Source organism: Pocillopora damicornis, chromosome 13 (genome assembly GCF_964200805.1).
Source record: "Pocillopora damicornis chromosome 13, jaPocDami1.2, whole genome shotgun sequence".
Taxonomy (NCBI): Eukaryota; Metazoa; Cnidaria; class Anthozoa; order Scleractinia; family Pocilloporidae; genus Pocillopora; species Pocillopora damicornis.
The window spans coordinates 3611911-3636668 of NC_142682.1; the positions used below are offsets into that span (position 1 = coordinate 3611911).

The following is a 24758-nucleotide window of genomic DNA, read 5'->3' on the forward strand; positions in this document are numbered from 1 at the left end:
ACTACACTGGTTTTTACTAATATATCTGAAAAGGTGTCATCGGACATTTGGTACACAGAATTGAAACAGTAATCTTACCATCCTACTATCCAAAGCGAGTGATTTCCTACAATAATTGTAGGAAACTGTTTCTGGAGCTTGTCAGTTTGTATTTCTCAAAGATTATAATGCTTCAGCGTTTAAAGATTGTAATTATAAGCCATTTTTCTGATGAATACATTTTGTTTTTCTCGGAAATTGAAATGGTTATAATTACTTGGTAAGAGGTTTTCGTGTCGACAGGTTTGATCTGTAATCATACTCGCGATTGACAAATCGAACTTCCACTTCGCAGTCATCCAATTTCTTTAATTTCTCGTATGTTAGCATTCAATGAGTAAGTGCAAACATGAAGGCGTTACAAAAAATACCAAAGTGAACTTATCACGAAATTTCTTACTCTCGCACGCTTAATGCAGGTAATTGGCAGTTAAACTTGGGATTCTTTTCAGTCAATATTGAATATGTAATATGGTTTCCAAACAGGGTTGCAAATTAAAAGAATGACACGACAAGAAAGACATGGCTTCCTCAGTTTACACCAAAGAGCAATTAAATTACTTCAGAATTTGTCATCTTGTCACTAATATCCTGCCACAAGGGCTGCGATCCATTTTTAAACAAGAGTGGGACAGTCGTTACCAGGCAACGTTAGGAGAATGGAAAGATACGCCTCAAAATGGAATGGACTTCTACAACAGGGAGTCTCTCCAGAGCCGAACGCCTGATGCTCGTCTGCTGGAAGCGATTAGAAACGGAAATAGGGCACAGTGGGATTGTACTACACTCTTTTTTGCAATACTATACTCCGATTCTATCCGCCACGGACTCGGTGTAGCAGTTCGCTCGAATGTCGATGATCTCAGAGAATTTCGCAATAAAGAGTTCGCTCACATGCCAGAGGGTCAGCTATCAGATCTACAGTTCATACTCGCTGCTCGTAAAGTGAATATCGCATTTCAGTGTCTTGGTCTCTCAAACAAAGATATTCAAAATGTCTGCAAGCAGAAAAGTTTTCCGACGGAAGAACTTCAAAGTGTTTTGGAAAACGTTCAGATCCTTTACCATGAACTCCGTGAAACCAACGTTAAACTACAAACCTCTCAACAGCAAAACCGGTTTCTTGCAGAAAGACATCAACTCCTTGAAGAAGATAATAAGATCCTTCAACAACAGTATCAATTCCTTGACGAAAAGCACCAAGTCCTTGAAGAACAGCACCATATCCTTGAGGAACAGTTACATAGTGATGTTTCTTCATTCTGCATTCTTCCGCCTAAACCATCTCACGAAATCGCATCACGCGAGAGCGAGGTTGGCAAATTAACAAAACAACTTGAACGGCTGAGAGAAGTAAATGAAAATGGTTTGAGTTACTTATATATTTCGGGTAACCCTGGAAGTGGCAAATCTCAACTAGCCGGTCTGGTAGCTCAACACTTTTACGAAACAGCCAGCAAAGACCTCAAAACCCCCACGTTCGTAATGACTCTCAACGCTGAAAGTTCAAAGACACTCCTGGAATCGTACGCTTCTTTGGGAAGACAAATCAAGTGCCCTGAATCCACTATCATGCAAACCCTTAATTCGACAGAGATGAAGTTCGAAGAACAAATCAACAATCTAAAGGATTTGATAGCAACCAAAATTCCTCTTTACGGATCGTGGCTCTTGGTAGTCGACAATGTTAGCAGTTTATGTGATGTACATGATTTTCTCCCTCGGCGTGGAAACCACCTGTGGACGAAAGGCCAGTTGCTTATCACAACACAGAACTCTTTTTTCATCCCCTCTGAAAGCTCGTTTGTCTCTCACATTTCAGTGAGCGAAGGCATGGTGCCCACAGATGCCCGTTGCTTTTTAGCAACGGTCTCTGGTATTAGACAACAAGGAATGGAGGATAAAATCGCTAAGGCATTAGATTATCAACCCCTCGCACTGGCTAGTGCAGGCGTTTACATGAAAAAGGTTCGTGAAAGTAAAGTTGCCAGAAGCTTTGGATGGGAAGAGTACTTAGAAAAGCTAGAGAGAGGTATGCGAGCCCTTACTGAAAGGGAACTAACAAAAACCAACCCAAGCTACAGGAAGTCCATGACTGTCGCAACCAAGCTGGCTATTGAACGAGCGATAAACAATGACAGTGTTGTTAAAAGCGCGTTTACACTCCTTTCCCTGTGTTCTTTACAACCTTTGCATTTAGACATCCTTAGGAACTACATTTTGAATGATCAAAATCCGCATTTGGATAAAGAAGAAATTGCCCTTCAGATCCAAGGCTACTCTCTTCTTCTCTTCGATGAGAGAGAAAGTGGAAATTTTGTTAGTGTGCATCAAGTTGTGCATGAAGCCAGTAAATCTGTAATCAACGAGTGTCAGGAGCCTGATGAACACGTTCGAAGTGTTGCATACGCTGTAATGTCCTTCAACCAATTCATAGACATTCATCTACCACACACTTGGAACAACAAAAACTCTATTCGTGATAGTGAGCATCTCATTCCACACTTGAATACATTTGCTGCAGAAGTTGAAAAGGTCTTCCTTCACGAGGATAAATATCAAGTTACCGAGAAACACGTTTTCAACTACTTCAAATTTTCAGAATATTTCAGAAGGCTTGCAGTAATTTGCGGAAATCACCGCGAATTTTCAGGAGCAAAAGTTTACTGTGAAACAGCTTTGAAACTGGTTGAAATGGATAAGAAGAGACGGAGTTGTGAGTATCCTGGAGACGTTGAGTTAAAAGAACTTGGACCCACGGATGATGCCCTTGTGAGAATTTGCAATTTACTAGGTTGGGTTCAGCGTGAGTTGGGTGACTTTCAAAATTCCAAGGAGAATCATGAACGTGCTCTAGACATTCAGCTAAAAAATCTTGGACCCCAGCACGTTGATGTGGCAAATTCATTCCATCATCTAGGTAATGTACAGTACGACTCGGGTAACCGGAAAGAGGCCATGCAGTATTATGAACGTGCTTTGGAAATCCAAGCGAAGAATCTTGGTCATGATCATATTTATGTGGCGTTTTCATTGCTTAACATGAGTTCAGAGGAAAGTAAACTGGAAAACTTGCAACAAGCTAAGGACCATATTGAACGAGCTCTGGACATTGGGTTGAAAAGGCTTGGACCCGAGCATGTTCATGTCGCTGATATTTACCGTGGCTTGGGTATTGTACAGCGTAAATTGGGTGACCTGCAAAAGTCTAAGGAGTGTTATCAACGAGCTCTGGACATTCGGTTGAAAAGGCTTGGACCCGAGCATGTTGATGTCGCTGATATTTACTATGACTTGGGTATTGTACAGCGTAAATTGGGTGACCTGCAAAAGTCTAAGGAGTGTTATCAACAAGCTCTAGACATTCGGTTGAAAAGGCTTGGACCCGAGCATGTTGATGTCGCCCGTAATTACATTGAATTGGGAAAAGTAGAACGTGAATTGTGTAACCTTCAAAAGGCTAAGGAGCATTTGGAGTGTGCTCTAAACATTCAGTTGAAAAAGCTTGGACCCGAGCATGTTGATGTCGCCCGTAATTACCTTAAATTGGGAAATGTAGAATGTGAATTGTGTAACCTTCAAAAGGCTAAGGAGCATTTGGAGTGTGCTCTAAACATTCAGTTGAAAAAGCTTGGACCCGAGCATGTTGATGTCGCCCGTAATTACCTTAAATTGGGAAATGTAGAATGTGAATTGTGTAACCTTCAAAAGGCTAAGGAGCATTTGGAGTGTGCTCTAGACATTCAGTTGAAAAAGCTTGGTCCCGATCACCTTGAAGTCGTGGATACTTACCATAGCTTAGGCATGGTGCATCTTAAATGGAATAATCTGGGACAGGCTAAGGAATATCACGAACAAGCACTGATTATACGCCAGAAAAATCTTGAACCCGAACATGTTGATTTCGCGAATTCATACCACCATTTGGGTAATTTGCAATTAGTGTTGGATAACATGCAACTGGCCAAAGAGTTATACGAACGTGCTTTACGTATCCAGTTGAAGAATCTCGAACCTGACCATGTTCTTGTGGCATTTTCCTACAATAGTTTGGGTGATGTACACCGTGAATCTGGCGACCTGGAACAGGCCAAGGAGTACTTTAACCGAGCTTTAAACATTCGACTGAAAAAACTTGGTCACGAACATGTTGATGTAAGGAGTATTCAGAATAAGTTACGTAACATACAGCTTGCCATAGATGACCTGCGACACGGCATGGAACGTTAAGAGGAGGCGGATTTTTTTTCTTTAATTGTAACTTTTCTATTGATCAAGTTCAGTCAAACCAGGAAATGAAAAAGTAATTTACCTGCCAGGGAGTGAAAGTTGTAAAAATTTAATACCCAACTCTTCTCTTTTCACAACAATCATTTACTGTAGGAATACCAGGGCTGAAATTGGCAAATCAGGGATTACTCATAATCCATAACCTTAGGGGGGTGGGGGATAGAGGGCTGGGAAGAAGGGGAAGCTATTGCTCCCCTCCCCCCTAAGGATCTGTAGTATTCTAATGATCCCCCTCATTGCCAGTAAATTTTCTATGATCCTCTTTTCAGTGATGACTGATCCCCCTCCACTCCCCCAAAACACCATGTGATCCCCCAAAGTCCTCCCAGTCTTCCCCCCCAAGGGATCAATAATGACTTACACTTAAGTTTAAGATGAATAGCTGCTTGAGGTAGAGAATTTGATAATAGAATATTCTTATGTGCCACTGGAAATGCAATAACTAGAATAATTTTTTTTCATATAGTTTATCTTAGTTAAATTGTCTTTTTTTTATATTTAAACTGGTTAACTAAAGCAATTAAGTCAAATAACAGACGTAAAATAGCAATATTGATAATTCTGATTGTAAATCAACTTTGTGATATAAAATATATTCAGTCTTAAGTCTGCAGAAAAAATAATTCAGTCTGGGAATTAATTAAAATGAAAATCTAGCTGTATTTTTAGATGAGTAAAAAGAAAATAAAAATATTTTTTATAGTCAACATTGTTACTACTTACTCTTCAGTTTCATTTAACCCTTTAATGCCCACAAGTGACCAAGACAGAATTTCTCCATACAATATCAATACAATATCAGGCAGACAAGTGATGAGAATAAAAAAATATTAATTAGGAATTATTAGTAGATCCAATACCAAATTCTCCAAATTAACATCATAAGAACTATATGGCAGACAGTAAGGAGAATTACTAATGAGATCTTGGGGAGTTAAAGGGTTAATATTCCAAGTGAGTAGAGATAGTTGTCCCTACAGCCAATGAGAATTTGATTGTCAAACACAACAGGTGAAGAAAATACTTCACCAGGCAATGAATACAAAGCTAAAAGAACTCCCGTATAAAAATCCAGAATATACAGGCTTCCAACACTCGACAAAGCAAACACTGCTAATTGAGTGTCATGCTCATCACAAGGCCTTGCGTTACACATTGTGTGACAAGACATATTTTCCTCAATCATGGCTACAAAAGGACTTGAATACACAGGCCCATCAGTTGTAAATCTCCACAAGTGCTCACCAGTTAGTGACAAGCAATACACAGATTTGTCATGTGAGCCAAAAAAAATACAGTGTGAGATCCTGGAACCATATCTTACATCATGGTACAAAGTTGGTGAACAGAACACTGAAGCTTGTGTCTCAAACCCCCATAGCTTATTACCCTGGAAGTCAAAACAATAAACAAACCCATTCACGCATGCGCAAACTATACCAATGGGTGTCAATAACGGTGATGCAAACACTGGCTTAGGACACTGCTGACTCCAAAGTATTGTATGTTCAGTAGCATCAATTGCAAGAAGACGGCCGCTTAGTATAGCAATGAATACTAAATGAGGTTTCTTACTTATACATGGAGAACTGAAACAAGATCCTGCACCGCAGTGTGTTGTAGAAATGCACTGCCTCTTTGTGACATCAAGGGCATACAAATAGTGATCATGTGACCCAACCCAGGCCACCCCAGTCTGGGGGTCAATGCAAGGAGAACTTTTCACTGCTGCTCCTGTTTGGAATGTCCAACTTGTTTCACCGGTGAAGCGGTTGAGTACATACACTTGGCCATCATAACAACCTAGAAAACAACAAATATTAGGTTCCATTTGATAAGATAAATAGCAAATCAGGCCATTGGAAATACCATCACAATCAGTACAGAGGCCATGTCAGCTTTCTACATGCACCAGAAACTGCGAATTATTACTAATATTGTTTGCAAGACATGGTCTTTAATTTGTCTCAGTTCAAGCTGAAAGAAAGGAGGGGAGGGAAGGGTAGGGAAGAATTTGAGTGAAGAAAACATTTTTAATAACCAAATCAGCAGTATTTTAGCCTCTTATTGACATTTTCTTTTAAAATGCATACTCATGCATTGAGAATCTTGATACCAGTAATGGAAAAAACCACTCCAGAGAAAGTAAAAACAAGTTCTATATACAAACACTCAAAGTATGTATTCAGATCCTGTAACATAATCACAGCATCTCTCTCATTTGCCTTATTTACTCACAAGTAACTCCTGCCATTTAATTAAAAAACAATATACAATACCTTACCCACTATTACATATCTACCACAGAGTGAGAGAGCAGCAGAAGATTCTATTCTGTCCCCCAGCCTACTCTCCCACAGGACTTTGCCATCACTCAGTCTGATGCACATGAACATGTGACTATGGGAACCAATGAAAACTTCTCCTTCAGACCTCCCTGGTGCATGAACCACAAGAGGTGATGCATCAATACATTTGTACAGACAAGTTCGCCACTGACAAGAAACAGAAACTTTTCCTATGGCATTGTTAAAATTTCCTATATCTAGGTTGACATTCCTGGGAACTTTACGTTCTTGGACAGAAGAGGAGAACTCCTTAGAGACCTTGGTCATTATTGGTGATGGTGCAGCCTCACAGGACATCATACCGGCCTGAACACTGGTTTGACTGGCAGGAAATGTTTGTGCCTTGCTTGCCACAAGCCTATCTGTGCTTGGTGTTGAATCTTTACAGATGTTACAAATGGTAAACTGGTTTTGTCTTCGTACAGTACAAAAACAGGTTTTCACATCAGCTACACTGGATAGGGCATTTGTGCTAGAGTCTTCACTTTCTTCTACTCCCTGGATCTTTTTTGCTGCCTCATTATTATAAAGGGAGGCACCATCAGCTAGAGTTGAGAATTTTCTCTTCACTGGAAGAACAGGCTCTTGTTCAGAAGGAACACTAATTACAAGAGTAGGAGATACTTCATTTGCATCTTGATGTAGATGATGTGTCTCCTTGGAGTCCAGATCCTTTCTTTTATCAAGAATATCGAGTTTTCTCTCAAGGTAACCACAAAGGGCACCAAAGGGTTTTGTTAAAATTATGTCCAATAACTCTGAAAGATCAACTTCTGTCTCCTTCTCTTCAGTTACAAACGTCTCAATTAGATCCACCAGCCTAACTGCATTAAGAGATGATCCACCACAAGCAATAAACATGTCATCTTCCTTAAAATCTCTTTGTTTGACATGAAAAAAATCATCAGCCTGTCTTTTCTCACCGTCAGTAAAAATCTTCTGTTCACCATTGGTTTCAGTGACTCCGAAGACTTCATTCAAGGCATATCTTAAAAACTCTCTCATAGACATGTCCACTAGCTTTGTTCTTTTCTGAGCCTCAACTAACAAGGAGCTTCTGTCGACCTTTCCATGAGCTGTCATTGGAAGGTGAGAAATCATATGTACTGAATCAGGGCAAGCATCAACCGGTAAGATGTTCAGTATGCTTCTTTTAGAAGATGACAGTTCATTGTGAACATGTGACAGAGATTTGTTTACAACAAATAGGCGAAGTTTATCAGGTTTTCTGTTGGCAGTTTTCTCTAAAACCAAGGAACATGTCATTTCTGGGAACTGCTCAGAAATCTGCCGTTCAATCCAATCCAGATTTATTCTTTTTCCCATTCGCTTGATCTGCCTGTCTTTGCGTCCTCGGTACCAAATGGTCTTGTCTTTTACATAAGCCCAGTCCCCTGTGGCACGCATTGTTCCCTGGTGGAGTTGGGTTTCATTGTCTAGGAGACACACTCTATTTACACCACCTAAAAAGAAAGAAAGAAAAAAATTAGATTCACTTGTTTTTCTCCACTCAGTGAATTAGCATAGAGTGACTGTGCGGAAAAATTATAAATCAGTATAACAAATTTGAAGCAGTGAGTGATATTTAGGGCACAAGCTGTTGTTTATCCCTAATATCCCACAGAAGCCATACTATTTTAGTTCATTCTACGAATCAAAGAAAATGTTATTTTTACTTCTAAGTATTTCAAATTTGGCTGAAATACTACTGGTACTGGCCAATCACATTATTTTCAAGAAATCTCTCAGCTTCTACCATAAATAAAATAACTTACCAATGTATATTTGTCCCACTCCTTCCAAAACAATTTTCCCATTTGCATCTCGCACCTCAATGGTTGTGTCTGTCAGAGGAGTACCAAGAGGTACTTCACTAACCCAACTGGCTTTGTGGCTCTCCAGGCTTACATGTCCAGATGTTGAAATACCATGAAAATCAGCACTTGTATCCTCCAACTCACGATCAGTAATTTTATGACAAGATGCCCAACAGGAAACTTCTGTGATGCCATAAAGATTATAGATTGAGCTGTTACTCTCAGGAGACCTCCATTTTCTAAGAGTGGAGAGGGTAGGGCAGGCTTCGCCACCAAATGCAAGCACTCTGAGAGATGAATCTTTATTGAGAATCTTTGACTGAATCAGTTCTTGACTAATGTGGTACAACAGTGATGGAGTGGGCTGTTTGAGATATAGAAATAAAACTTAGTCTAGACGGAAAAGGACTTATGCAGTATCACTTTGTCTTACAGGTGATCACTGTGGTCATTTTGAGAATCCTTGCAATGCTATTCTGAAAACTTTTAAGGAGCAAATTGTAGTTTGTATGCAAAATTTTCCAAAATTAATTTTTGCTGAGGAAATCAACAAATAATTTTCTCACTAGGCAAACTTGTCAGAGTTAAGTATCTAGCTCAAGTGAAGGGGGAAGTAAATCCTTTGGGTGAGTGGGTGGGGCCAACCAGGGTATGGTTCTCAGGGTCTTGTATCTCATAGAACTCTAACCTGTAAAATAGTCACTCTTTCTTCATCAAAAAGAATGCTGCAAAGCTTAGACGGCACCATTTTAACATTGTCAGGCACAATTACAAGTCTGGCTCCTGCTGCAAATGCTGTGAACATCTGAACAATGAAAGGATCAAAGGTGTAAGGAGAGGTAAGGAACATTACATCATCAGAAGTCACTTGGAAGATGTTCCTGTTAAATATGAAGAATAAGTGTAATTGTTAGTGCTAGATTAAACATATGTAAATATTGTGGTGTATGGATTCCAGAAGGTGATTCAGGAGCTAAGGGGTAACACGAGGAAAATTTGAAGTCTTAAAAATGTGAAACTTTGTCCCAAAATGTGTAACTATAACCCACTCCTCAGCACTTGTCACAGTTTATTTGTATAAATACATATTTTGCAATAACATTCATGAAGCAGCTCTTTACTGTAATGCAGACCATGTTGCCAGGCAAAATACTTTACTTTTCCTGCCCCTCCCCCTTACATTTGAGGAGAAGCTCCTTGTAAGTGAATTTGTACAATGCTGTGTTGCCCTTATTAGTTGATTGCACAATATCCACCTCTTAAAAGGCAATCATAAGTTTCAAGTTCCTTTCTTTAACATCAGAGAAGAGTGTAATAAGAGAGGGGGGAGGGGAATCACCCCTCATCCTCACTACTTCTAAATCTGCTACAGTGACTAAACATTATAGTAAACGTACCTCAAGTCAGTGATGTTTGGCACTATGCACATGTGTGGTACTCTAATGGCTTTTGCTTCACCTGTTGTACCAGATGTCTGCATGACATATGCGATGCCCTGATCCTCACTATTCTCTTTCCCCTCCCTTAATTCATCTTGCCATCTTAAGAGTATAAAACCACTGTTAACAAGGACTTGATCACAGACAAATTCTACTTTGCTGCCATTGGGTAGAAATGGTTTCCATTGCAGTAAACATTTTTCAAATGATTCGCGTAGTTCTTCTTCTAATAAAACAAGATGGATGCTCAGTTTCAACAGAAACTTGCGGATCATGTCTGGAGGCCAGTTCAAATCAATTGGTGCAAAGCAATTTCTAGACTTCAACACTCCAAGAATGCAAGACACTAAACTAATTGACTGTTTGGAATATATCGCTATGGTTTCTTGTCTTTCGCACAATGTCTCCAAAATGTCTTCAACTTTGGACGCTTGAACAACCAGTTCGTTGTACGTGATGTGTTCTCGCATTGATCCAGAGTTATAGGTGACGGCGACATTACTCCCAAAAGAACGGGAAGTCGCATCGAACAGAGCGTCGAGAGTCGCCATTAAGCTGACTAAATTACATCATCTCAAGCAGAAGTCCTTGAAATACTTGCCAAATACAAATAAAAATTGATTAGAAACTTTTCTTGCGTAATTTCAATATTTTAAACAATTTTCTCGGTGCTATAAATGCGAAGAAATCCAGTAAGTTCATCCGCCATGTTAAAGCCCGCACTGACTGACCAGCTGTCATCATAAAACTGTAGACTCGTGGGCATTTCATTGACTCGAACGCCACTGTCCAATGAAAAGTTTACAACTCCGAATTTGACAAAAAATTCGGCTCAGAAACAAAATGAACACACTTCTTTCTCGTTTAAACACTATATTTGCGTTTACTTTAACAGTACTCGCCGCCCTGACATTCCTATGTTTCCTATCGACGCTTTTTAAAGCTCATCAAGCCCCTCTTCAGTTACAGACGAAGAAAGTTTTGGTGTGAGTATCAATGTCTTTACGACCTGATCGTCGATCGTTGACAATGGCAGAATATTCGGGTTTCTTGTTCTAACACGTGTCTTCCTCTTGATCTTTTGAATAGTAAAAATGTTCAAGACTTCAGTGTTTCTAAGGAAAAGAATGACTTGGGATTTATAACGTTTGACCTTGAAGCAGATATCCTTTTTGCCTTTTAATTTTCTGTACATGTTGTGTGGTTGCATTGTGCTGTTGTGCTATTTCTCCCCCGCCTCCCCCTCCCCCCCGTCTATCATTCCCCCATCATCCCCACAAGATTAAATGGACCTATAATTTTACTTACATGTTGGGTTACCATGGTTATATGGTTAAGAGCTGTTTGTTGCTTTGCAAGCAGACACAGATATAAGGCTAGCAGACAGATTTGAGGCCCCATGGTAAAATTTTTGGTTCCAATCTCACCTATAGACCCTTAATTTAATGTTTTTATTCCTATTGATGATTTTAACCCTTTCACTCCCAAGATCTGATTTTTAATTCTCCTTACTGTCTACCATACGATTTTTAAGATGTTAGTTTAGAGAATTTGGTATTGGCTCTACTAATAATCCCATAATTGATATTTTTCTTTATGTTCATCATCTACCTGCTTGATATTGTGTTGATATTGAAAGGAGAAATTCTGTTCTGGTCATTTATGGGAGTGAAAGGGTTAAGGGAATTATTTTTACAATATCTGTAAATTTTCAAGCAAAAAGGGAACAAGAAGAACAATTGCAACTAGAGGACATTATTTTATTGAACACCAACTTGTTTTACAGCTAAAACTGAAAGAAATGTATGAGAGATGAGCATCTTATTTCTTTGGAACTCATGGTATCATTGCTCAAACACTTAGAAGTGAGAATATAGGCAGTGATCATCACCTTAAGAAGCCCTTAATTGTTTAATAGATAAATTCTTATTGTCATTACTATAGGAAATATAGAGAGAATGTTCAATATATAAGGAGAAAACATTGACTGATGCTAGAAAATTAAGGGTTAAATCTTATGAGTGATTTGATCAAATATTCCTTCAAGAGGCTGTCACTAGTTTTGATCAGTTTTTCAGCTTCCATGGGGTGTCTACTGACTTAAATTTAACCCATACTTCCTTTTTTTCTTCCTTATTAATCTATTTGAATGTATTTTTAGCAGCCATATGTTTGGGAAGTGCAGCATTCTTTACTTGATTATTATCCATCTAAAGGCATCAAGGATCATTTTTCATCTGCAAGAATAATTAACATAACCAAATTGTTCCTTAATGAGTCTCAGATATGAAAGGTATCTTCAACTGGAACGTTAAACAGTTATTCCTTTATTTAACAGCAGAGTACTCTACAAAGAATAATGTAAGTTTGTCTTGGGCATTTGACTACTGTAAAAACCAGCAGATAAGCTGCACCTTTTTTCCAAAAATCTTCACTAGAAATTGGGTTGCAGCTTATTTGCAGGAACATTTGAAAAAGGTGTCATTGATTTCAATGCCAATGTCCATTAACTGATACTTTTGCTGCCAATCTAATGCCTGGTTACTAGGCTTCAAATGTTCAGCTCACATTCTTGTTTCAATACAAAAATTTATGGAAAAACTGTGTGGAATGAAGAAATTCCTGTCAACAAATACTAGAAAAAGATCAGTCATAGGTCAAAGTTGGTAGAAACGATGTTCCTTATATTAAAGTGCTAAAATTGTGGCTAAGACTTTGAAGTATTTTCTATTGCAATGTTAATGGTGAGGTTATGTTCGATGAACAGTGGATGAAGAAGAATTCTCAAGACTCAACTTTGGATTTCTTTTTATTTCTTTCCAAAAACTTTTTTTTCCAAAATTTGAGCCGTTAAATTCAGGGTGTGGCTTATCTGCGGGTTTTTTTATGGTAATTTCTCCTTACAGCATCACTCCTAAACCTCACTTATAGGACACAAGAATTAGGGAAGTGATCAGAAACTAAAGAAACTCTTGACTGTTTGATAAGTTCTCCTTGTCAACCCCTTGGGAAATGTATAGGGAATAGTATGGAGAATATGCATACTGATGTTAGGGTGTAAAGGGTTAATTCTCTTAGCTAACTTAAACCCTGTACATCATAACATCAGTATGTATATTCTCCATTCTGTTCTCTATAAATTTCCTTTGGTACTAATAAGGAGAATTTTTTTAAGAATCAAAGCTTCTTAGGGTGGTGATCATTACCTTTACTCTCATGATCTTCATGAATGATTTAGCAGTATTTCTGTAAGGAGAAATTAGATGCTGGTCAGTCTTGGGGTTTATTCCCTTTACATTAACCAGTCCAATTTGAATATTTTCTTGTTAATTCTCTTATTCAGAAATTTAACCAAGTTGTGATTTGGGATAAGATCATCTTGCGTGGAGACAGTGCAGTTCTACACTATCACGGCATGAACACCAAGTATTACTTCTTTGATGATGGTCTTGGACTCAAGTAAGTGCAAACCAAAAAAAAAAGTTTCAGCCAAAGCCAGGCTTGGATGTTATTTATATAGGGGGTGTTATTGGGATCACCATTATTGCCAAAATAAATGTTAAAAGAAAAAAATCCACAACTGTGTTATCACTACATCATCACAATCAATATTGGTAATAACATGATTTTGAGTGCAATTTGGTGTTGAGAAACACAAGCAAATTTTTCAAAGACAACGAAATTGCATAAACCTGTAGGGCAAGTGCAATTTGTGGGCCCTGAAAATTTTTACAAGTGCTTATTACACCAAATTTGCAAGAGAAATCATGTTATTACTTGTTAATAACGTACAGCCAAGCCAAGCCAGACAAAATTTTGAAAGCATGTGCATGCTGTTTGTAATTTATACTCATGTTTCAACTTTGCACTCATATTACTTGAGAATGCACTCATTTTCAGTCAACCAGAAGCACGTAATTTTTCTTCATTTACATTATTGTATTGATTATACATGTACAACTGTAGCTACTAGTAATATGTGAAACCCAACCTCTGTAACTTCTCCAAAATTTTTTGTGAGATTACTTCGCTTGCTTTTTGGAACACTACTGACTAAAAATTAGATATTTTAGCTCTTAAAACTTTGGGGAATCCATTAAAAAAAAACTTTGAGTAGCAATGAAATGTTATTTGCCCTTGTCAAGAGGACTGGATTTTTCCCACCTCTGTTAAAGCTAAGTCTGTAGAGGTATTGTAACACAATATAACAAACTGTTTTTACCCTTCTGCAGGGGAAACAAGAATGTCAGCCTCTATTTATCATGGAATGTTATCCCAAATGCTGGTATTCTGCCTTTAATAAGCCAAGAGAACAAGTTTTATTTCGACTTCCCAGAAGAATACACTGTCAACAGGGCTGGCTTTGATTACTAAACTTATTTAATCGGTGGGCATTTTAAGTCCAAATGACACAAGAGTAAACACTCTGAAGTTGTGCCTAGTACATAGAGGGCCAGTTATTTCAACAAACTTTAGCCATTGTTTAACAAAACCACATTCTAAACTTTCTTGAATTTAGCTGAATCTTCTATTTCAACATTTATTTTTGTGATCATTGTCAAGAAGGCCAAAAGTTATCAGTGGAAGGACATTTGTGTAATGAGAACAACCCTCTATTAGAGAATAATTATGTAAGGCCCACTTGGTGTATAAAACTCGGGTTTGGGTTAGACCTGGTATAAATAACCAGCCCACAGAGTTTCCTTGTTCAAAAATACTAGCACTATCTTCATTGTACACACAACTTTAGTAAAGGCTCCCATTTTGTAAGAAGTGGTTGAGCCCTAAGTTTACCATTTGATTAACCTGAATGATATTTTTAAGTTTTGTTTCATATTTGTCTTAGTAGTGAAAGTTCTCTGGCATGTTAGCACTACAACTGACTTTATTTTCAAGTTCCCTGATCTTGTATTTGTGTTGTTAAAAAGTCCATTTTGATCTCATTCAATCAGCTGAAGTTTACTATGGTTTATCATTGTTTTGGCATCCTATCTTTTAAGTTGTCTTGTGTCATTATAGTGTAATATGTTACATAAAAGCCATTGAAATAGTTTTATGTACTTTATCAGAAAGACCTCCTGCACTGGATGAGGTATTCATGTACTGACAAAAGGTTCTGAACCACAGAGAAGTGACCTCACCACAAGTTATTTGTCTCAAAAAATTAAATAAATAAAAATTAATCAGCATCAAGAAGAGGTCATCTCTGACTTGCATAGAAGTAACAATAATACAAAGTGGATTTTAAAAAGTTGCTAATGAATAAAATCATTGGAGAGAAATGTTTTGCAAAGCCAGATCACCCATGATTAAAAAAAAAAATCAGTTCATTAATGCATGAAATGACTTGAGAATTATTTTGCAAAGCTGGATCACCCATTATAACATGCATGATGTTTCAACCCTTTTTGTAGCTGATAGAGGGAAAGTGGGTCATCCATCATGTTTTGGAAACAGGATATGGAGTTGTGTATTCATAGTAAAACACACCCTTGACATGTACAGCAGGCTACACGATGCTTTATACTTTATTGCACGTTTATAGAAATTAAAACTGTACAGCAAGATACATTCTCAAACAGCATAATGATATCACAGAACTGATTGTAGTTATTTCACCTCATAATGCAAACTCTGAAGTTAAAACTGATGAATATTAAGATTTCATAACAACTAGCAAACTGAGACTCTTGATAAGAGTGATCAGAGCTTTAATTCTCCTTAAAATTCTGATATACAACACAACAGACAGGAAATGAAATTTCAAAATAAGTTTTCAACATTGAGAATTACTTCTACTTAGCAGTTGATTCTCACTATAAGGTAACAAGAAAGGTGTTGTCTCTTGTTTGAGGAATTACCTTTCCAATCTTAAAGGTTGAAACACACCAAAGTTTTGTGGGAAGTGTAATATTTTAAATTACACATCTTTTTAAGGAAATCTGGCTCTCTTGTAACATTGATGCATTAGAGCATGGAATCTAAAGATCTGAGCTCTTGAGGTTTGACTCCTCAAGGGGAAGCATAATTCATTCTTCATCCTATGCTTGTGACAAGATGAAGGACATCTCTCTCTGTTACTTGTACATTGATTCCACAATTCCAAAGATAGAAATTGGACCACTACTTCTTGCCTTTGCTGGGTTTTGAACTTGAACTTTTGAACTTTTTGAACTTGAACTTCAGAGTTTGCAAGTTTTGAAAGACATAATAATAACAAGCAACAGCCACCAAAAAAATTTACAATGTAGCATTACAGGTCAACTGAATGCTTGATTGATTACAGTTTATCTTACAGCCACTGTCCTTTACAGTTGACATCCAAAGCTAGCTACCTATCACAAGAAAACAATTCCTATCAGAGTAAAAAAAAATTACACATTCTTCCTGATTATCAAAACAGTTGCAGAATTTACTTGATAGAGTCTTTTGGAGCTCAAGACTAACTTAATATTAACTTGCCTACTGGGTAAAGATCTTCTGTATTTTTAACCTACATGTGCTCACAGAAATCTCAGTAACCAGTGCCTAAAGCTCATTAGAAATTGCTAAAAGGGAACTGGGTCTACTGCATTTTGGAGACAAAACCAAACTGGATGCCTAACTTAATGATGTGAGAAGAGAAGACACTAGTCTCTTATGCCAAAGTTGAGATTAAATAAATTGTGAGAAATTTCCTTAAAGTTTTTTTTTTTTTAACCCACTCTTGCAGCACTTAACCAGTTGGCACTTTTCAAGTATCTTAGTTTACAAGAATGTTGCAGGAAAAAAAATAAAAACGACAAAGGAGAGAGAGAAGAGGAAAAAGCATTTCCAAAAAGATAATTTGAAGTTTACCCAGCATTTCACCGGTAACAATCGCCGTTCAGGTTAACCCTTAAACTCCTAGAAGTAATTGAAATGTAACTTCTCCTTACAATTGCCCATACTCTACCCAGGAAACAGGCAATGACAATACTTAGGCTTATCAAGCAAGTTGTTATCTTGATCTAACACCAAATTCTCATAACTGGTTTACAAGGAAATGTGTACCAGTTAAATGGGAGAATTTACAATCTGATCTTGGGTTTTAAAGGCTTAATAAAAGACAAAAAAGATGACTTAGACCTGTGAAAGTGTTGTGGACAATATCTGTTCACAACACTTTTGCCAAGTCAGCCTGTGCATTATTGGATCATGTTTGCCTTGAGCCCCTAGACACCTGAAAGTCCCTTAGAAATTAGTACTAAGAAATACATATTAGTAGCATTATTTTCAATCTAACCCCTTGCTTCATAAAATAGGATGTAGCCTGACTCGGAAGACTTTTGGATTTCTGATGTCAAACCATAGAACTCCTCTATTGCTTGAGCTTCGATTTTCTGATGAAAGCAAAATAATGGTTCAAAAGGTCAATGGCAATTTGATTATGGCAAACTGGTATTAGTAGCTAAAAATTCTCAAGTTTATGAAAGGATAAAAATGTTGTTAATACTTAATTTCTCCTTATTAGCAGGGAACTGAATTCTTATCATGGATATTGGGTCAAAAAAATGCTTGATGTATCATGGTGACAGTTGAGGATACAGACTTTCGTTAAGCACATGGTTTTCAGTTCAAGTGAGTTAGGCTTGTTTTTATTGTGGAGTTAGGTTTTTTTAGTTTATCAGCAGAACAAGGCATAAAAACTTGTAAGTATTGATCTGTTTTTACTGATTGGACCTTTTTGTTTGTTGTTAATTTGGTTTCTATTTTGCTTTTTTCAGTGAATATGTGTATTTCAGTGAAGCACTTGTTGATGTGATAAACTTCAAGTTCAGCATATCTCAAATTTTGCCTTGTCATTTTTAAGTTGTGAACACTGGGCTACTAAATACATGAATGTAACAGTTGTTTACTGTGGAAATACCTGTAAATAACTGTCACCTGAAAACAATTTAATGTATTTTAAAAATGAAAACAACAACCCCATTCCAAGAAGTGCACTAACCTCTACAATATCATCATCAAAGAGAAGCCAAAGGCCATGGCTTTTCACAATAGTAATATAATGTCCCCGGTTTGGTCCACTGAAATAACAAAATTAAAAATGATATTCCATGAACTAAACAGCAATTTAAAATTCAGCACCCAAAAGTAAAAGCAAAAAATTTTTAAACCTCTTTACAGACTTAACAGATCTGAGTGACATGATAACAAGTTTCACTAATTATTACAACCTATGGTGCAAAGAGCCATGGAAGTAGACAGGCCACCAACAGATTACTGACTGTCACCCTTCTTTCCGCAGACCATAGGCTGACTGTCAGCTGCATGTTGGTGGATTCTTGGCCAACTGTTGGCCGACAGGTTTCCTTTAGGGAGTTGTTTTTCACAATTATCAAATGCTAGCCTACCCCTAGTCTCCTATAGTTCAGTGGTAGAGCATCCAAGGTCATAAGTTTGATTCCTAGTGGGAGTACTAAGAGTTCCTTTTCTTTGAATATGCCTGTCATTCACTGAATAACATCATCTTTTACCTAGGAGCTACTTGTTTCCTGAAGAACCCAAGATCGCTGGTGGCAACAACAAACTAATTTGCTAAACCACACTGGTGTGGTACCTCACTTACACCTCTTACACACCTATAGACCTGATACAGATGTTGGTCTGGCTTAAGGTTCTGGAATAATCCTTTAACATACTAGTTGTGACATTCAAATACTGATCATAATTATCTTTCTTGGTTAAATATGATTTGAGAAAGTTACAACATGTAAGCAGAAAATCCAACAAATCACAGTTGAGTAATTGTGGTTTACATCAGTTCAAGAGAATGTTCTGGAAATACAGTAAAAAGCAAGTGGACATTTTTTGTAACACTAATCAAGAATTTAGCCTCATAGAGAACTTCATACAATCATGTATGATAACTAAAAACTGTGTTTTCAATCTTTACATCCATTTCCTATTATTCCCAGGAAGTTATTTTCTTAAGGGATTATCATTGATACATATGTTTCTGGGCTATCACAAGAATCTGGCATTTTATACAACTTCTCTTGATGATAATTTTCTCATTTCACATCACCTGCTTGTATAACACTTTCGCCGGAAATTGTGAGGAGAATTATTGAATGTTTACAGAAAATACAGAAGATGTGAATTTCAGAAGAAATCATTCACCTGCCACAATGTATGACAACAGCAACAAGATCATAAAGTTTTTCATGGTTTATTGCATCATCAGACTAGGAAAAAAAAACATGCAATACATTGCATTTGTTGAATATATTTGAGTCAATACCCTAAGTCTTGAATTACAAAGAAATAACAAACAAAACAAAACAAATTATTCTTAGTCTTTTGGGCATCTTAAAGACCAATTTTTCTCCAGCTGAAGCTTATCCAGGTCTCTGAAGCATGATGCAGTGTAGAGTATTGCTGCTCCCCCCTAGATGGGATTCCAGTCCATTACAGGTAACCCCCCCCCCCAAAAAAAAAACCCCTCTCACCCCCATCAACATTTCATCAGGCTTCCCTGACAGTTAGCTACTCATTAATACACTTGGATGGAGAGAGGTATAAGAAAGTCTCACACCCATGTTTTTTTTTTCTGAATATGTGTGACTGCAAATCACAAGGAGTCATGTTATGTGACCAGACTCCAACAGTCCATGTTTGAACTTCATGCAAGGCAGTTTCAGGGAAGGTCAACTCCATCTGTGCTTTTCTTCTTCCTGTTCAAAAGTTTTCATGTATGTTCTGTAAATGTATGTGAGGTGAATTCTCTTTTTGTGGAATTCAGGATGGCAGCAACCATGTTGACTTTTTTCAGGTGAAAGTCAACATCCATCTAACAAGCTGAAAATCTTAGAACCACTAACTTCTAAACTCAAACTGCCAACCACAATTTGATGCTTGGAACTAACACAGCAAACCTGGATCTAAAACTCTCTTCTGTGAAGTGCAAGTGTCCTGCCCAAAAACATAACACAATGACCCAAAGGTCTCAACAGAGTCTGGCACCCTAACCAATAAACCACCACACCTCTGTCTACTTAAGACCATAGGAACTCACAATGATTATAATTCTGTTGTACTCACTGTATTGAAGAGTCTCAGTTCAAAGGGGAACACTACTCTGTATGACAACTTTGCATATCTCTGTAACTGTTCCATGTATTTAAACCTTTTCAAGTGAAGTGCTAGAATCTTTGGTAGTTTCTTCACTCTCATCCTGGAAGACAAATCACAATTGATAGCATTATACAGGTCTATAGACATATGATGGCCAAATCTGCATTAATAAAATCCTGGATTGTACTAACTTTACCACCACCCTCTAATCCAATTGTTCAGTTTTGCATATGTGGCCTTTGTAACAGCAATTGCCCTTTTATTGGTAAGAATGAGTTACCTCTTCTGTGCCTCCTGTTTACTACAGCATGTTTCACAAAAGTACTTATGCTCACTGCAAAGTGTCTCGGTAGAGGAGAAGCCTCTGTTTATAAAAAAAGAAAGAAGAAATTCACGGTTAAAACTACATTTATCTAAAGTATATTACTAACTGCCCTTCTTGACCTGAAATACATTTTGACATAAGACTTCTTTATAACTCATTATCTTTGTTAGAAGTGTAACTTACAGTACATGTACAACAACCTCTGTTCTCTGCTCATTACACTGTACTTATGTGGGTTGAGGGTACATATGGCTGATTTTAAGAGATAAACTACAAGGCTTAAAGTAGCTATTTAGAGACCACCAGTTCTTTACAAAAACAATTTGGCAAAAATGTTACTTACTTAAGGCAATGTGTTATTGAAGTATTTTGTTCCACATCCACAGAAAGATCCAGAAATGATTCATCCTTACTACTGACCTAAAATCAAAAGGAGTTTCATAATATATAGATTTAGCCAAGCCTAAAAGCAGAGCTCGCATTTTTCTTTCCTGCATGTCTCAAGGGCACAACGCCTTGCCCCGGCCAGGACTAAAACGCGGGTTGTCCGACTCAGAGCCCAGTGCACTGACCACTGGACCACTGAACAAAGCCATGGCGTTGGTGTGCCTGCGGTACAGTTGACCATGCATGTTAAAAGTAGCATCTTATACAGTTGTACTGTCTTACATCCAAATTTTTTTGGCTTGATGGGTTACTACTATTTTGTATAATTATGGGGCTACGCTCTGCGAGCTCCACTATGATGGTATTGGTTCATTCTTTGAGGACACTGCTGAATAAAAAGGTAATAGCTGCTTGCAGTTATGATTTGTGGTAAAAATACTGCCAATTTCAAGTACAGTGACTGTTGTACTTTCATCATTCTGACTGCTTTCATCAAGCCTCCCAATTCATCTTTGTCATCCAACAGCAGCAAACATCATAAATACCAATCTATCAGACCACCAAATATTTAACTCTTTAAGTCCCATGTGTGACTAAAAGAAAATATCTCCTCACAATATCAAGCAGACAAGTGATGAGAACAAAGAAAAATAAGGAATTATTATACGTGTAAGTAGGTTCAACACCAAATTATCTGAATTAACATCATAAGAATTCTAAGACAGACAGTAAGGAGACTTATTGATGAGATCTTGGGAATAAAAAGGTTAATTCCATGCCTTCACTTACTGTTTCACAGCACAGACATCTTGTTTCATTTGTTAAAATTCCCTCAAAGATATCATGAACCCAGGTAGGTTCTGTCTTGTTATTCTGTTGTGATCCTCCATTTGTTGTTCCAGCAGAAGACACACTACTTTTACTGCTTACACTACTGGTGCTGCTGTGTTTGTCTTTGTCTTTTTCTTTCGCCTTTTCACCTTGAATTAAGACATAAAAGATCATGGTAAAATATATCATAGAACCCTGTTAATCTTTTTATTTGTACATGTATGCCAAAGATCCAAGAGTCAATTCTCAAAAAACTGTTTCTTTTCAAGCTAGTCAAGACAATTTGGTTCATCTCCAAACAGTATTTTCCTCTTTGATTGTTACTGTTGGTCTAAATCACTTTCCATCTCAGTAATAAGAATTTTCACCATAAGTGGGATCACACCCGAAGGTTGAAGGACTGTATAATCTTACTGCCAAAAAATTATGCCAAAAATACCAGACCAGGGATTCAAACACTCCTCACTACAATTAACATTTTTGTTAGACAACTACTAATTTGATGACAAAAAGACATTCTCAGAAACAAGAATGATAATATTGCCATCTATATAAGAAAACAAAAAAGATGAGCTCACACCACTGGCCCACCAATGAGTGGCTTCACTAATGGGAAATGAGCAAGGAAATTGCCACTTGCATCCCCCTGATTGGGTTGCTACTCAATCACATTTAACCTCAAAACATTTTTATACACTTCCCTGAAAGTTCCCCTGTACGTACTCCCAGGTGGAGACAGCCTAAACATTTGGCAACACGTTTGATCTGAAGTCCTTTGTTCAATCAAGAGACCACCAGATGTCCCAGCTTCCCCTCCCTTCCTTCCCCTCACCCCCAAAGAAAAACAAAATATCGATAGTTATAATCATTAACAACTTTAATTTATTTGTGCATTAAATACACTCACCTTGTAACAAATCTGCTATTGTATTCAAAAGATAATTAAGGAATTCATGGGCATCCTGTTGCATGTAGTTGTCAAAAAGTTCTGTGAAAGATATGTGCCAGTTATTATTAAAAAATATTACCTTTACTTCCTCAAACATTAAAGTTTACATCAATGATGCTAAAATTCAAGCTAAAATCCTTTCGATCTTTCAGCAATTGCATGATAGAGATTTGAAAAGCAACTGCACGAAAATAATCAAAAGTACGAAATTAACGAGTTTGTTTGATTTAAACAGCTTCTTGCAGTTCCTACGTGTACCACGTACACAGAATCATAAAAATTAAATTTTTCCTCACCGTTTTCTTTCCTGAGTCTAGCTACGAACTTCTTGGGCGCCAAAACGCCAACTTTTTTCTTCTGCGAAGCGATGTTACCAAAAAGATCAGCCAGACACGTCAGTAACGATTCCTTCCTCTTGGAAAGAGGTTTGTAGCCCAAAACTCGCTCGCGGAACGGGCGACAGAAAAACAACGCTTGCAGAACTGAATTGCAATAACATGTGTTTCCAAACTGCAGAGAAGGAGTTTAAAATACATATCAGCGCCTTAGTCTGGTGTCTGTCTCTAAAATGAGCGAAAGAATGCAAGCATACTTACATTCACCAAGCCAAAATAATGTTCATTTTGCGGAAATTCATGACCGATGTCCTTCTCCAACTGAGAAGCGGTGGCACCCTGCAAATGTGGAATCCATCGATTGAACTGATTTCAATTTCACACAGTTGTATAACACACTTTAGAGAAAAGTTATTCCTACCATAATTGTCCTTCAACCCATTTCTTTAGCCCATATTTCCCACACAATATTCTGGACTCAGTCAGAACTCGATTTGCAATTACTTGAAAACCAAAATAAAGTTCAAGTTATGAGTGCGCATGACTGAAAAGTCACCAGTCTTTTTCGACCTCTGTTGGCGGCTAAGAAATCAAGATGGCGGATTTGGTGACTGTTGTCGTCTGTGCGAACTGCAAAAGTAAACAAAGATTTATGAAACGATGCACGGCCTGCAAGCAAGAATTTTATTGGTAAATATTATGATTTTTAGAGCCACATTTCTTTGCACCCGAACTCCATTACCTCTCTTTATCGAACAAATTGTAAAAACGGCGAATTAATCACAGTTCTTAGGATTTTTCTTACTAATTCAACTCCTGAACATATTTTTTCATTTTTTCTTAACTTTACGACTGATGTTTTTCCTATTTTTCTTTTCTGTCCTTAACAACTTAAGACATTTCAATTCATCCCATTTTTTTAGTTCCAAGGAGTGTCAATTGCTTCACTGGCCAAACCATAAACCAAGTTGCCTGGAGTTTAGAGTAAATGGAAGGAAAGTTTGTACATCATCAACTGAGTTACAAACTCCTTCATTACCTTCAAGTCTACTTTCTTTGGAAAACAGTAGCATGGCTGGAATAGCCAATGTGGGAGATGCAATACAAGAATGTTCTAATGGCTTGTCTTTCAATGACACTATTGAAAACAAAGCAGATGACAAAAATATCAGGGAAAGAAATCATGGTTCTATGAAAGAAAGCAGTAATAAGGATGTAGAATTTTCTGCAAACGGCACCAAAGAACACACCATCAAAATTTATATCAAACACAATAAAGTCAAGAGTGAACTTATGGTGTCGCTAAATGACAATGGTAGTTCAGTTTTACAGATTATTTCAGATCAGTTGAGCATCCCTGTTTCCAAACTTAAACTTATTAATAAAGGTAAAATTGCAACATGTGACAATATAAAGGACATGCTCTTTAATAAGGCTGTATTTCTAGCATTTGGAGAAATAGCTGAGAGTGAAGATGACCTAGAACAATCAGACATTGACTTAATTGTGAAGCAGCTCAATGTGGATAGAAATCTTGCTATAAAATGTCTACGGAAGACTGGGAATGTAGTGGATGCTATAATTGAGATTGGAAATATCTGAATGATAGATTTGGTTAAAATGATCTAAAGGGGGCTGACTTTAAGGGCACGTAAGTGATAGAAGTTTCCTTTAGAGTGGGAAGATGTGATTTTTAACACCATTGATTCATTTTAAGTTAAAATAACTTGGCTCCCTTACCTGGGGAATATTTTTACAGTGTGTTGCATTCTTGGTGTTGAAGCTATTGTGAGAAATATCTATTACCCCCAAAGCCTAAAGAAAATAATAAAAACTACTTTGTTAAAAAGAAACGTTTTAACCATCATAACTGTTGTAAAAGAAAAAGTATAAAGAAAAA

The 24758-nt window shown here is 37.3% G+C and overlaps 5 protein-coding genes across 12 annotated transcripts in view; 3 read left to right on the plus strand and 2 right to left on the minus strand.

Annotated features, from left to right (window-relative positions):
* LOC149035034 (uncharacterized) overlaps window positions 1-5036 on the plus strand; it is a 52790-nt gene extending 47754 nt beyond the window's left edge. For all 5 annotated transcript variants that reach the window (XM_089191179.1, XM_089191181.1, XM_089191178.1 and 2 more), the window contains exon 2: window positions 526-5036. In XM_089191179.1, coding sequence (XP_089047305.1) covers window positions 562-4269 — 3708 coding nt within the window. In that variant the 5' untranslated portion in view covers window positions 526-561 and the 3' untranslated portion in view covers window positions 4270-5036. The remainder of the gene's footprint in view (window positions 1-525) is intronic.
* LOC149035036 (beta-alanine-activating enzyme-like) lies at window positions 4363-10656 on the minus strand. 4 transcript variants are annotated; one of them, XM_089191184.1, is made up of 6 exons: window positions 9892-10484; window positions 9183-9375; window positions 8453-8858; window positions 6614-8140; window positions 5905-6132; window positions 4363-5719 (listed from the first exon to the last, which is right to left on the minus strand). In XM_089191184.1, exons 1-6 carry the CDS (start codon window positions 10482-10484, stop codon window positions 5715-5717), a joined length of 2952 nt encoding a protein of 983 aa, XP_089047310.1. In that variant the 3' UTR covers window positions 4363-5714. The 4 variants fall into 4 exon arrangements, 3 of the variants coding, with proteins under 3 accessions (XP_089047310.1, XP_089047311.1, XP_089047309.1); XR_016182189.1 differs by having other exon boundaries at window positions 4870-5719; window positions 6609-8140; XM_089191185.1 differs by having other exon boundaries at window positions 4363-6132; window positions 9183-9299; window positions 9892-10656.
* LOC113678118 (signal peptidase complex subunit 3) lies at window positions 10371-15215 on the plus strand. The gene is made up of 5 exons (XM_089191194.1): window positions 10371-10919; window positions 11023-11093; window positions 12215-12294; window positions 13277-13392; window positions 14166-15215. Exons 1-5 carry the CDS (start codon window positions 10777-10779, stop codon window positions 14305-14307), a joined length of 552 nt encoding a protein of 183 aa, XP_089047320.1. The 5' UTR covers window positions 10371-10776; the 3' UTR covers window positions 14308-15215.
* A 233-nt stretch (window positions 15216-15448) lies between these two features.
* LOC113678120 (ubiquitin carboxyl-terminal hydrolase 46) lies at window positions 15449-23401 on the minus strand. The gene is made up of 11 exons (XM_027194987.2): window positions 23280-23401; window positions 23120-23197; window positions 22820-23033; window positions 22482-22562; window positions 21533-21723; window positions 20700-20776; window positions 20312-20395; window positions 19999-20131; window positions 19078-19142; window positions 17903-17981; window positions 15449-17294 (listed from the first exon to the last, which is right to left on the minus strand). The coding sequence occupies exons 1-11, from the start codon at window positions 23280-23282 to the stop codon at window positions 17193-17195; spliced, it is 1107 nt and encodes a 368-aa protein (XP_027050788.1). The 5' UTR covers window positions 23283-23401; the 3' UTR covers window positions 15449-17192.
* Window positions 23329-24758, plus strand: LOC113678138 (uncharacterized). The gene is made up of 2 exons (XM_027195009.2): window positions 23329-23548; window positions 23782-24758. The coding sequence occupies exons 1-2, from the start codon at window positions 23454-23456 to the stop codon at window positions 24458-24460; spliced, it is 774 nt and encodes a 257-aa protein (XP_027050810.2). The 5' UTR covers window positions 23329-23453; the 3' UTR covers window positions 24461-24758.